Source organism: Acomys russatus, chromosome 4, assembly GCF_903995435.1.
Source record: "Acomys russatus chromosome 4, mAcoRus1.1, whole genome shotgun sequence".
Lineage (NCBI taxonomy): Eukaryota > Metazoa > Chordata > Mammalia > Rodentia > Muridae > Acomys > Acomys russatus.
In genome coordinates, this window is record NC_067140.1 from 63,772,452 (window position 1) to 63,785,024 (window position 12,573).

The window sequence follows — 12,573 nt, forward strand, 5'->3', positions numbered from 1 at the left end:
ATGAGAATGTGGCATCATACACAATGGAACTATTCTATTCAGATGTACACCATGAAACTGCATGAAAAGTTAAGTAACCCAAGTCAGAAGGAAAAATTTTTTTCTTTCATGTGCAGACCCTAACTTATACTGTTTATATTAATATTTTGGAGGTTGATCTGGTGCTATGTATTCTGGTGCTAATTACTGGACCCCCAAGATCTGGTAGCTGCCCAAATGAGGAGACATTCATGTACCTAAAAATGTTTGTAGCCTTGCCAAAAAGCTTATTCCTGTTTGACCAATAAAAAGCCAGTAGACAAGGATAGGGTGAGTGGGGTAGGCGTGGCTAAGGTTTGTGGGCTTGGGGAGGAAGAGGATCTTGGGAAGGAGACAATAGAAGAGAAGGAAGGAGGCCACTGCCATGGGTGAGGTGGAGTAAAAAGCAAATGGCCGCATGGTTGGATGATTTGCCCCAATTAAAGAACATTAGCAAGTATTATGCTAATACTTGGGATTATGGATGGGAGGTAGTGTGATAGAAGTTATTAGCAGATGGCATGGGATAGGGGCAGGGAGATATGGAAGGTAGCTTAAGGGGATTAATAGCTGTCCTGCCCCAGGTGAAGCAAGGTTAATTTAAAATATAACAGGTGTCTATGTTTTTATTGACAGCAAGTTAGAAAATACCACCCCAATAATTATAAGGCTAATAATAAACATTTATTAGACCCTACGTTTAAATTAATAGTGACAAATATAAGTACGTCAACAGTAAGTGTAGGCTATGAAACTAAAGAGACCACAAGAAGGGAAAAGATGCTAAGGAAGGAGGAAGAGACATGGAGAGATAAGACATGAAAAACAGAAAGTAAGCTTTAGGGAAGGGAGTGAAAGTACAAAGTGAGTCAGAAAATTAGCAAAAACAAATTTTATCAGAAAGTGCCATAATGAAACCTACTCCTACATATGCTAACTAAACATAAATTGTAAGTCTTTTTGGTCTACTTTGGGCTTAAATGGGACAGTGTTTAGAAAAGTGATTTCTAAAACACATTTAAGTTTGAATCATTCTCATGAAGACTTGTACACCAAGAACAACCCGATCGATCACCTGCTTCACATGAATCTCCTTACTTTATTTTGTAGAATATTTATAACAACTAGGTCAGATGGGTGAATCGTATGGGCTTTATTTTTTTAACATACATAAATAATAAGTATAAAAAAGTAGAATTCAAAGTGAGAGTTTAAATTTACAAAGCTTTTTTGGAGAAGGTCCACATTCATATTTTATTTTCTCAAACGCTTGTATTCTGAAAGCAGCACAATTAGCCTGTTACGCAGGGTCTTAATTTTGTTGGAATACTGTTGTTCAAGTAAGTTCTTCAGCTTTTGTCTCAACAAATCCAAAGATGGAAGATGATGACAATCTGGTATATTCAACATGATGCGAAAAAATTCTTCCCACATATCCAAATGAGGAAGCCTGAAGAGGCAAAATATCACAATGGATAAAATGCAACCTTCAACACACACACAGCAACCTGTTTCTGCATGCACCTTCCACAAGTGTAGACATGTTAAAAGAACAACTCTTATCTGTATCTCACCAAATCAAGAATCCATTACAACTGGAAGGAGAGGCAGGCAGATCTCTGTGAGTTCCAGGCCAGCCTGGTATACAAAGCAAATCCAGGAAGCCAAGATAACACAGAGAAACCCTGCCTCACCGCGCCCCCACAAAATACCTATCACAAATAAGAGAAATTAAAAACCCATCCAAATGTCTAAATATACTTTGTTCTAAAAACATGATTTAAAATAGCCTTTTTAGCAATAGTTCTTCAGTAGAAAAAATATCTTGTAAAGAAAATCTATCTTTTGGCGTCTTGTGTATATCACACTGCCAGAATCTGATAATCTAGTTAATTGGTTCTGATAAGCCCAACTGCATACATACGTGGCAAGACTGGACAGATAGGCTACACATTTAGCATAGAACTCACACTTAAGGGTCCTAGCCACTTACAGTGATTAAAAACTGGAAAACAAATAAACAAATGAACCATCTAAAACAATGGGAGAATGCCCTGGGGAGAAAGCAGTATATACTAAAATGGATGGAAACTGAGAAGGAAGCTTTGGGCTTTTTTCTATGCTACTGACAATAGATGGAAGCCTTCTGAACCCTCTGATCCTTTGATAATGACCAAGAGAAAAAACAAAATGAATAAAGTACTTGGTGAATTTGATGGTTCTATACAGAATAAAAGCATCTGTTTTAAGTTTTCTTTCAGGTTCTGAACCTACTGTACATTACGTTTACCAAATTTCTGCAAACTCTTCCCCTTTTCTGCTTTGGAAGTAGGTGGGGAGGATGAAGGAAATCTCAGTCTAAGTTCTCCCAAGAAGGAATAAACATGTAAAACTCCATTAGGCTATACAGATGAATGATTTTTTCTGTATCTCAAAACAGTTAAAATGATAGATGGAAACATGCATACATAGAATAATCAGCCAATTCAGTATCACCAGTGGTATATTTACAGTGTTACTCTAGGAACAATGCTGACATGATAAACTCCAGACCATCCACTAACCTTCAAGTCTTTCATTAACAAAGTCACATAGGGCTGGTGGTTAAAATCATGTTTTGTAATATAAGTTACCTCATTCTTAAAATTTATAAAACAGCTTCACTTACATTATTTCCTTTGCTTATAGTATTTGAAAAAATAGAACATTATTCTCATTTATATAAACAAACAAATACACACACCCCTGCCCAACAAAAGCCCAAGGCTCACCAATATTGATCTCTCTTATAATAAAGAGAAACAGTCAAGAACAGGATACTACCCACATGTCCAGGAGCTCTCAATGGTTGCATGAGTCAGACTGAATGTTAGATTTGCTCAGTGCCTAATGTCAGAATATTGCTGTCACCACACTGCCCAAGCTCATTTTCTGGCTATATCAAATCTACTATTTTACTATTATTATTTTTTTTCACTGTAGCACCAATGCCAATAACCTACCTTCTAAAAAGACCTTCAGGTTTCCAGACTCCACCTTCGTTTTTTAGTTTCATGTAAGTGCCAAAGAGCATACAGTATACTGATGCAGCAACCCCATAGTAATCAACCTATGAAGAAAACAGATATATGCATCATAGCAATAACGTACCTATGAGTATATTGAAGTACGCCTCTAACATAGAAGCTAAATAATCATAGGGTTTTACATTAACAGAATTCTGAAAGCCAATAATTTGTTTCACTGTCCAGGCTCTCAGTGAGGCTTCTATGATCACAAAATACCTCTGTGGTAACCCTTTGGGAAGCTCTATCTTCCTTTAAATAATGTCCCTCTCAGGTCCTCTGCTCTATGACTTGCTGCAAACACAATAATCTCTCAGCTTGGCAGTTCTTCCAATCCTATCCCCTGGGACTCTGTCTGGTGGTTATCATATAACTTCAGACCAATGCCTCTGTGTGATGTGTTTGTAATAAAAATGAACATTCTAGTGTGGTCCAAATCTACAGGACGGCAAACTATCTACACTCCATGCTCAGACCAGCAATCATCTACCTGAAGCCTTATTGGTTGTAATTGACTAGAAACAAGGCCCTCACTTGTGCTCCCTTTATTTGGGCTTCTGGAAGCCATAGCTCTTATATTGAAAGTGGGCAGCTGGTGTTTTTTTAAAAAAAAATTTAACCTAGGCCCCATTCACACTTATCCTAATTAGTATTGTCTTATTTACTTGCCAGCTAATATTCTATTTTGTTGAAAATTCTGAAACTTTCCCTGAGAATGTTATTTACTTTCCTGCTCTGTTGATAGAATCTATACTGAAAAAGTCAGACTCTTCAGAAGGAGAATTTCTTCTTGCTGTTTGGCTTTACACTCTACCTTTCCTTCAATGCCCAAGAGACCAGTTCAAACCACCCGAAGCTCTAAACTCATTTTGAAGTTTGTTAAGTGTAATAAGACGTTTTCAAACCTCCTGTTTTCCTTCCATACCTGGTAGTTCCACGGCTTGTTAGTGAGCATCTCAGGACATTGAAAACCAGATGTTTCACACTTTCCTGTAAATGCAGTTCCTTTAGGGAAAAGTTTCATATCTATACTCTGACCCAGGTCAATCAGTGCCAAGCCAGTAGCTAAATCTTCATTATCTTGTTGCAAAAATCTACATTAAATACAAACAAGGGCCAGGATCTGTGAGCACAAATAACAAAAGGATACCTAACAAAACAAAGGATAGCAGAACAGTTCATATGTAATGAATTGCCTACCATATAAGTATGTGTATATATGGGAGACAAAGTAAAATGTGAAGCAAGAACTCCACTAGTGTGGCACACTTACCTGTGTCCTAGTATGAAGTTATCTGGCTTAATGTCTCCATGAATGATTTCGCAGCTGTGGATTTGTTCAACCATGTAAAGTATTCGGATAGCGAAAGTGATGACGAGAGCCTGAGGCATCACTTTTTCAGGGGTATTTTTATAGAGGTTAATGGCATTCTAGAAATAAGGCAAATGGCATCCTAAGTTAGTTGTGGAAGATAAATAAAATTTCAAGTCAAGGGCTTTACACCTGCTCTCTATCCCAACAAAAGTTTCAATTGTGGAAAATAGTGCAGGTAAAAACCAGAAGTGCACATATATTTCATGTTCATGTCATGAAAATTAGACACTTACTAGTAACGTCCCATAGCTGTAGAGCTCCCCTACTAATATGCTGCCATTCTCGAATAAGTGAGCAGAATAAAACCTGATGAACATGTGATGCACTGCTGGCTTTAGTCTTTCCATCAGCTGGGTCCCAATGTAGAATTCCCAGGAGTTGGCAGGTCTCTGAATCTGCAAATCAATTCAGACATGTGCTATGTATATCCTCATCCATATTCTATAAAAGAACAACAAGAAAGCAAGCCTTCCCAGTAAAGGATGTGAGGATAAGGTAAGCACTGGTCAGCAGTATAGGGCCTGCAGGATAATCTTAGTGCTAAGACAATTCTGAGTCTTCACAGCATAGTTGTGTTGACTAAGGTCTCGTTGACATCGGTATTTAAAGGGGAGTAAGCAGGGGAAGCTAACAACTTCTAAAATTCACATTATATAAGAAGTTACTCATATCATTTACCTTCAGAATACACTCCTGTTTACTTCTGCTATCTTTCACATCTCCATAAATAGCTTCAAAGACCTGGGCAAAGGCCCCTTCTCCAAGAAGGTGCTTCACATAGACCAGCAAAGAACCTTGGAAGATAAGATATGCCAAATTGGCAAAAAGCCAAAAGAACCATCAAATGAAGATTTTCTGGTGCCTGAACTACTTCAATAAACTAAAATGTTTTAAATACATAAAGTATATTTTACTTAAATGAAAGCAAAACATACACCTGCCATAAAAGAGCTTCCTTAACAAATTCTTTCTAACTAACAGAGAGATGAGTAGTTCTGATGGCTCAGCATACTTAGACGTGTGGCCGTGCATGACGTGTGGTGCCTGCTCTGTACAAATGTTGAGGTATCAGGAAGAACACGTAGAAATCTGTAAAGCTTTTTGGAAAATGTACATATTGACAGGAGAATAAAAAAGGCAAAGAGTAACTACTAATAGTTGTAATTGTTTAGAATAGCTAGGTGAATTTTGTATTTTATAAGTTTTTGATTTAGGGGGTTGTGAGCTGTACAACATGGCTGCTAGAACCTAAACTGCTGTTTCCTGAAAGTGCTCTTAAACTGTGCACCATTTCTCCAGCTCATAGTACATGTTTTTGTTGTTGTATGTTTGTTTTTTTTGTTGTTGTTGTTTTCAGGACAAGGTCTCTGTGTAGCCCTGGCTGTCCTGGATTCACTTTGTAGACCAGGCTGGCCTCAAACAGTTATGTGCCTGCCTCTGCCTTCCAAATGCTGGGATTAAAGGTGTGCGCCACCATGCCACCTAACAGTGCTTATGCTTCTACTATCTTAGCTCAACAAAGGTTCTCAATGCTGTAGATATTAACTCTTTCTTGAAGGTGGAAAAGATAGGAGAAATCTCAGAGTTACTATTAGTTTCTCACTAACAAGAATTCAAAATTCTATTACCCAGATAATTCTTACCCAACTGGAATTCTGTCTTGGGCTTGATGGCTGGAAGTTTACACTGCCATTCAAAAGTATTTGAATAGGAACTCACTGGTTTAGAAAGCCCAGACAGAAGCTTAAGAATCAATTCATCATCCCATGGATTTTCAATAGTAAAGTCTTAAGTAGGAAGAAAAAAGACAAACAAACAAACAAACAAAAACAACAACAACAACAAAAAACAAATTCGTCATTCAAATATTTTAACAGAAATTTTAGATAAGTACAAACATTCATTAAATAAGATTTCAAAATTTTAGCCACATAGAGCATTGATTGATTCAATAAGAAGCTAAAATCGGCAGTTCTACCATTACTGCCACTTTACGTCTACAAATTTATGTGAATATACAGTTATGACAAAGGGAATCAACTAGTTGCTTCCTGACTCATCTGGAGCTGCAGGATCTGTTCCTTTTTTTTTTTTTTTTTTAAAGATTTATTTATTATTTACACAGTATTCTGCCCACACACGTGCCTGCCTACCACAAGAAGGCACCAGATCTCATTACAGGTGGTTGTAAGCCACCATGTGGTTGCTGGGAATTGAACTTGGGACCTTCGGAAGAGCAGACGGTGCTCTTAACCTCTAAGCTATTTCTCCAGCCCCGGATCTGTGCCTTTACAAAGTATAGCTGCATACCTTGAAGGTAAACTTGGACATTAGTTGCTTCTAGTGTACTCTTTGTTTCCCTAATATACACAACACTACCTACATACAATTTGCATGAATGAGAATACTATGCATAGAAAAGGGAGACAATTCCTAAAAGGAAGACAGTCTTCTCTTCAGTTTAACGCTGTAAATTTAGTGTTAGTGGTGGTTTGAAAAGGCTACTTTCCAACATGATTACTGCTTAGTTAGTACGCACAAATCATAGCTCTGAGATTTACTAACTCATTTAGTTCTTACATTAAGTCTCTAAGGCAGGTACTAGTATCCCTTCACTTTAAGACATACTCATTTTAATTTATTTTTTATGTGTATTGGTTGTTTTGCGTGCATGTATGTGTGAAGGTATCAGATCTCCGGAAATTGGGACCATAGACAGTTATGAAAGACTATGTGGATGCTGGGGATTGAACCTGGGCACTCTAGAAGAGCAGCCACTGCTCTTAACCCCTGAATCACCTCTCTAACTGACCTCCACTTTAAAGACAAGCCCCATAAACTTGGTTATGGAGCTGGGAATTAGAGTCTAGCCTTAGAACTTAAGTCTATCTCCAGAATCTCTTGGAGGGTTTTAGATTCCCCAGAACTGGAATTATAGATGGTTGTGAGCCATCATGTTGGTGTTGAAAACCAAACCTGGGTCCTCTGGAAGAACAGTCAGTAGTTCTTTTAGCCAGTATGCTGTCTCTCCAGGCCCTTAATTCCTTTTTCTAATAGTAGTGATCTTGATGCCTTTCAAAATTAAAATGGAATGACTGATCTCAAATCTGTTAGTAGTGAATTATTTTGTGACACAATTACAAGTTTGTCTAAGTTTATTTTCTATTCAGTATATTTAAGTCTCTACTCCAGGGGCTACAGAGATGGCTCAGCAGTTAAGAGTACCAGTTGCTCTTCCAGAAGACCCAGGTTGAATTCCCACCACCCACTTGGCAGCTCACAACTGTCTTCTAACTCCAGTTCCAAGGGATCTGTGGGAAAGATTAAGCTTTGTCACAGGTGGGAGCAGTCTTGGCGGGCTTTACCCTTGGGGCACCCCATGAATACCTTGTGACAGACTGAGTAGAGCCATCCTGGGTCTGGAATTCAGGAAGCAGACCTGGGAACCCCACCTGGACTATTGTCTTTCTAATGGACCCTCACCGGGGAGAAGGAGCCGGTCCTTCACACGTGACTCAGGCAGTTGGGGAAGAGAGAATAACAAAGTCGGCTGCAGAGAGAGCATGCGGGGGCAGCGGACCAGCTGGACCAGCACGCAGGCCAGAGAGACACCTAAGGACCCGTCCCGTGGAACGGCTACCGGAAGGTTCACTCTTTTGTCCCTTTAACCTTTTTCCTTCTTGTATAAGCTAGTTGGGTTGTATAATAAAGTTTAATTGCTAAGAAACAGAGTCAACAGGATCCAACACCCTCAAACAGGCATATGTGCAAATGAAACACCAATATACATAAAATAAAAAAACTAAATAAACTATTAAGTCCCCACTCTCAGTTCTTTCATGGAATAGCTTTTCCATGCTATCACTCTTATGCAAAACTAAGATTAAGCATGTGTGCATACTTGGAGCAGTGACATTCCCAAGTGAACTCATCTGCATCCATTCAACTTGGAGGCCAGCACTGGTATCTGGTGGGTCCTCTATGGTTGCAAGGTCAGTGCCTGTGCATTTATAAGCCTCGAGGCCGAACACTGCTTCCTGAGTGAGTACATCACCTGTGGCAGGCTGGCTAGGATAATGTAAAGATGCTGAAACATTCTCTTGAATCAGACTGGATGTGCAAAAAAGAGAAAACAAAAACTTCATGTGATTAGAAGCCTATTATTAGATTTCATCAAAATAAAACAGCTTCCTTTCATTCTAAAAAGAACATTTAAAAATTATCTCACAGGTTCAGTTGATCAAATGTTCATTAAACAAGTATGTGCAAATAAACACACAGCTACTAAGATATGAATATGAATAGAAATAAAATCAAAGTCATTTAATGCCTTAGGTAAACAGGTAAGGTGATATATTTTATATTTAATAGGAATTGTGGGAAGGAATGAGTCATTCCCCAAAGCTACATCTAAATAGCACCACTGTAATCAAGACTACATATTTTTTCATTCTAAAAATGGCTTTTTACAACATTAAGACAAACTGAAAATATCATAATTTAAGATTTTGATACAATTATCTACCCTTACCCCCCATACACAAGTTGAGAGGGTGCTCATTCATGTATTTTATGTGCTTTGTGCTAAATTTTTGCAGTCATTTGCAGGCTTACAGACCAATGAAAACTGTGAGTCAACACACATATCCCTACCTCATTATAAGGTGAACTATCTCATTACTTCAGCTCACATCTGTCTTTTTGGGGGAGGTGCGGCGGCAGGGTTATGGCATGATGGAATTCAAGTGCTTTTTATCAGCATTTCCTCAAACTAGAAGATTTAGGATTTTAGACCAGCAATTTGTCCCTGAGACTTGATTTCTTCATTTACAAGAAGAGTGTCACAACTCAAGTTATTGCATGGATTAAGAGGATATAGCACACAGAAAACGTAAACACCCTGCCTGGGTTACAGTAAACATTCAAAGGATAGCAACAACTTTTTGTATCTGTTACATGCAGCAGCCCAATCAAATACAGTGGAACTTTGTTTGTGTAGCAGTACCTAAAGAAGCTTAAAAGGCACTAGTTTTCTCAATTAAATGGGTGTGTAAAGCACAAAGTATGTTTTCTCAGTTTTGCAGCAGTTGACATGTCAAGGTCTTGGTATTCTAAGAGGATTTACAATTTGAACCCTGAAATGACTTTCAGAAAATGTTAGCTCAGGAATCTGTTACTCAAGCTGCTTCTTCTCTAGCTGCCCTGATATACCAAATGCTTAGGTTCACCACTGTGTTTACATTCACAAACAGTACCTTTTACCATTAAATAAAACCTCATTAGCCTTTAGCGGGTCGGGATAAGGTAAAGTTACAATGAGAGAGGAGAATGACAAACACAATACCCAAGCTGTCTGTCTTTTGAGAGGTCCACCATGTTTTCTTTACAAGAATCCAAAGCCACGTGTGTATACTGTGTGGCTACCACATTTTCTGAAATATACAAAAATTATAGAAACATATTACATATCCATGTAGATATGGTTAAGAAGACTGGAATTCCTTTTCATACTGACTGTCACTAGAATTTCCAAATAGCGTCCCATAGTAAAAAGTGCTATTATAGAAAAAACAAAAATTACTTAGACTTCAAAGAATAAATAACAGGTCCACTACAGGCAGGATGACCAGATTATAGGAAGTCACTGACACAAGGGCAAGCCATACCTAGTTTCAGGAGAATCTGATATTAGGACACAGAGGGAGAATAGAGAGATTCATATAGAGATTTGTGTCTTTTTAACAAACTGGCGAGTCAGCATTTAGTTGAAGAGATCTAGATACTGGCAGCACTTAAATCACTGTTCCTTCTAACTCAAAAACAAAACAATCCATCCTTATTGACAGTGGGTAGGGTAGAACTATAGACCAAACCTTACCAAGTGTCGTACTGGATTAACTTTTACTTTATGGTTGCTTCTAAACAAGTACTAATACTTACTAGTACTAGAACATTAGCTTTTATTTATAGAACCACAGTAGCAAATACCCTAAAACAGTCACTACTGACACTTTGAAGAACTCTTCAGATTAGTTTTTCTCAATTTGCAAAATTTCAAAAACTTTCATTTGATTGGCAAATTTATGATGCCATTTCAAAAGATTTAGAAGATTTCTAAGATTTAGAAGAAAAAACCAAAACCATATTGGATTAGTATTCTAAGAAAATATCTTTACTCCTTAGTCAATTTTTAGGTTTTTAGGCCTATAACCCCATTAGAGTATCTTCTATCTAGGGAACTAAAATTCTTTAGCAGTTAATTACTGATTTTAAACTTTAAAAATTACATTTAGTCATGTGTTTGTGCTCGAGTGAGTGCATGCTATTGGTCAGAGGACAACTTGCAGGAGTCAGTTCTTTCATTTTACCATGTGGTTCCTAGAGATCAGCTCAGGTCATCAGGATTGGCAGCAAGCACTTTTACCAGCCAAGCCATCTCACTGATCTTCATTACTGTTTTGATTAACAATTATTCTTTTCAAAAAGTCCTAACAGTGATATAATTTAGCTAGTAAAGTAACAGTTATCCAAATGGCATAATGTTCCCAGATTTTACAGTTTATAACTTTTAAACTGGAAATTGGGACCTAATATGCATTCAATGCAATGGCATTAGTTAAATTCAAATGTAGATCTTTTACACATTTTAAAAATTATTTTATGTGTATGAGTGTTTTACTTTTATATTATGTCTGTGCATCCCAGAATATAGTCCCTGCAGAGGCCAGAAAAGAGTATCAGATCCCCTGGAACTAGAGTTACAGACTGTGGGGAGCTACCATGTGGACGCTAGAATCCAAAGTCTGAGCAGCCAGTGTTCTTAAGTGCTGAGCTATCTTGACAGCCCACACACATAGATCTTTTATATAAGGTTACATTAGGCATTAGGTTGAAATAAGGGGGGGCTGGAGAGATGGCTCAGAAGTTAAGAGCACTATCAGTTCTTCCAAAGGTCCTGAGTTCAATTCCCAGCAACCACATGGTGGCTCACAACCACCTACAATGAGATCTGTTGCTCTCTTCTGGTGTGCAGGCATACATGCAGGCAGAACATTGTATAAATAATAAAAATGAATACATCTTAAAAAAAAAAAAAAAAAAGAAAGAAGGCGTAAAAGGAATTTTATAATGCCTCTTGAAGTTAGATAAAAACGTTAAAAATGTGATTTTTTAAAATACGGTATACTTGTCCAAATGTCTAAAGTAATAAAATTTGAAGATATATGTTTCTCAGACAAAATTGGCTTTTCATTATTTATTAGAATAGGAAATATAAGTTCATTGTTTCTTTTTCTTTTTCTTTTTTTTTTTTTTTAATTTTCTTTATTATATATATAGCACTCTGCCTGTGTGTACACCTGCAGCCAGAAGAGGACACCAGATCTCATTCTAGATGGTTGTGAGCCACCATGTGGTTGCTGGGAATTGAACTCAGGACCTCTGGAAGAGCAGTCAGTGCTCTTAACCTCTGAGCCATCTCTCCAGCCCCCATTGTTTCTAATATTTAAATAATTTAATCTTTTTGTAGTAGTTCTTTCTTCGCTATCACAATACAACATACTCCTATTGGATATATGCCTTTAAGTTACCCTCCAGGTTTTTTTTTTCACTTTCTACCTATTTATTAAAAATTTAAAATATAGACTATGAAGACAGAATGTCAAAAAACAAGAAACAACAGCAGTAACAGCAGCGACAACAACAAAACAGCCCATGCACACTCACAAAAGTAGGTTTTAAGCTTCTTTACAGTTTTCAAACTTCCTCTTAGAATTTTCAAGAAACTGTAATACTAAATACTACAGTTTTATAGAACATACTAAAATAGCTCAACACAGACCTTTCTCTTCTGGAATCTGTAGTGAATCTGCTGGATATCTGTGGAATGGTGTAGACGAAAGCTGGGCAGCAGAGGTAAAGTCGCCTATACTCTTAGGACTGGGAGCCAGGGTTTTGCTGTAGCGAATACCACATACTGTTGAATCATCCATGAACTCATCAGTGTGAGGTGCTTCCTACAACATAAGACAAAAAACAGCAATTTACCTGTTTTGTTGATGAAGTTTAACACATCCAGCAGTTAACACAGCCCTGCAGTACAAACTACTCAAGAGA

General features: G+C 37.6%; 1 protein-coding gene across 1 annotated transcript in view; it reads right to left on the bottom strand.

Annotated features, from left to right (window-relative positions):
- Positions 1–1,105: 1,105 nt before the first annotated feature.
- Positions 1,106–12,573, bottom strand: part of Bub1 (BUB1 mitotic checkpoint serine/threonine kinase) — a 32,569-nt gene continuing 21,101 nt past the window's right edge. Inside the window, exons 16-25 of the mRNA XM_051144589.1 lie at positions 12,299–12,473; positions 9,803–9,890; positions 8,360–8,568; positions 6,102–6,245; positions 5,137–5,252; positions 4,692–4,853; positions 4,357–4,514; positions 4,009–4,177; positions 3,021–3,127; positions 1,106–1,468 (exon numbers count right to left, since the gene is read on the bottom strand). Of these exons, the coding sequence (XP_051000546.1) occupies positions 1,273–1,468; positions 3,021–3,127; positions 4,009–4,177; positions 4,357–4,514; positions 4,692–4,853; positions 5,137–5,252; positions 6,102–6,245; positions 8,360–8,568; positions 9,803–9,890; positions 12,299–12,473 (1,524 nt within the window). The 3' untranslated portion in view covers positions 1,106–1,272. The remainder of the gene's footprint in view (positions 1,469–3,020; positions 3,128–4,008; positions 4,178–4,356; positions 4,515–4,691; positions 4,854–5,136; positions 5,253–6,101; positions 6,246–8,359; positions 8,569–9,802; positions 9,891–12,298; positions 12,474–12,573) is intronic.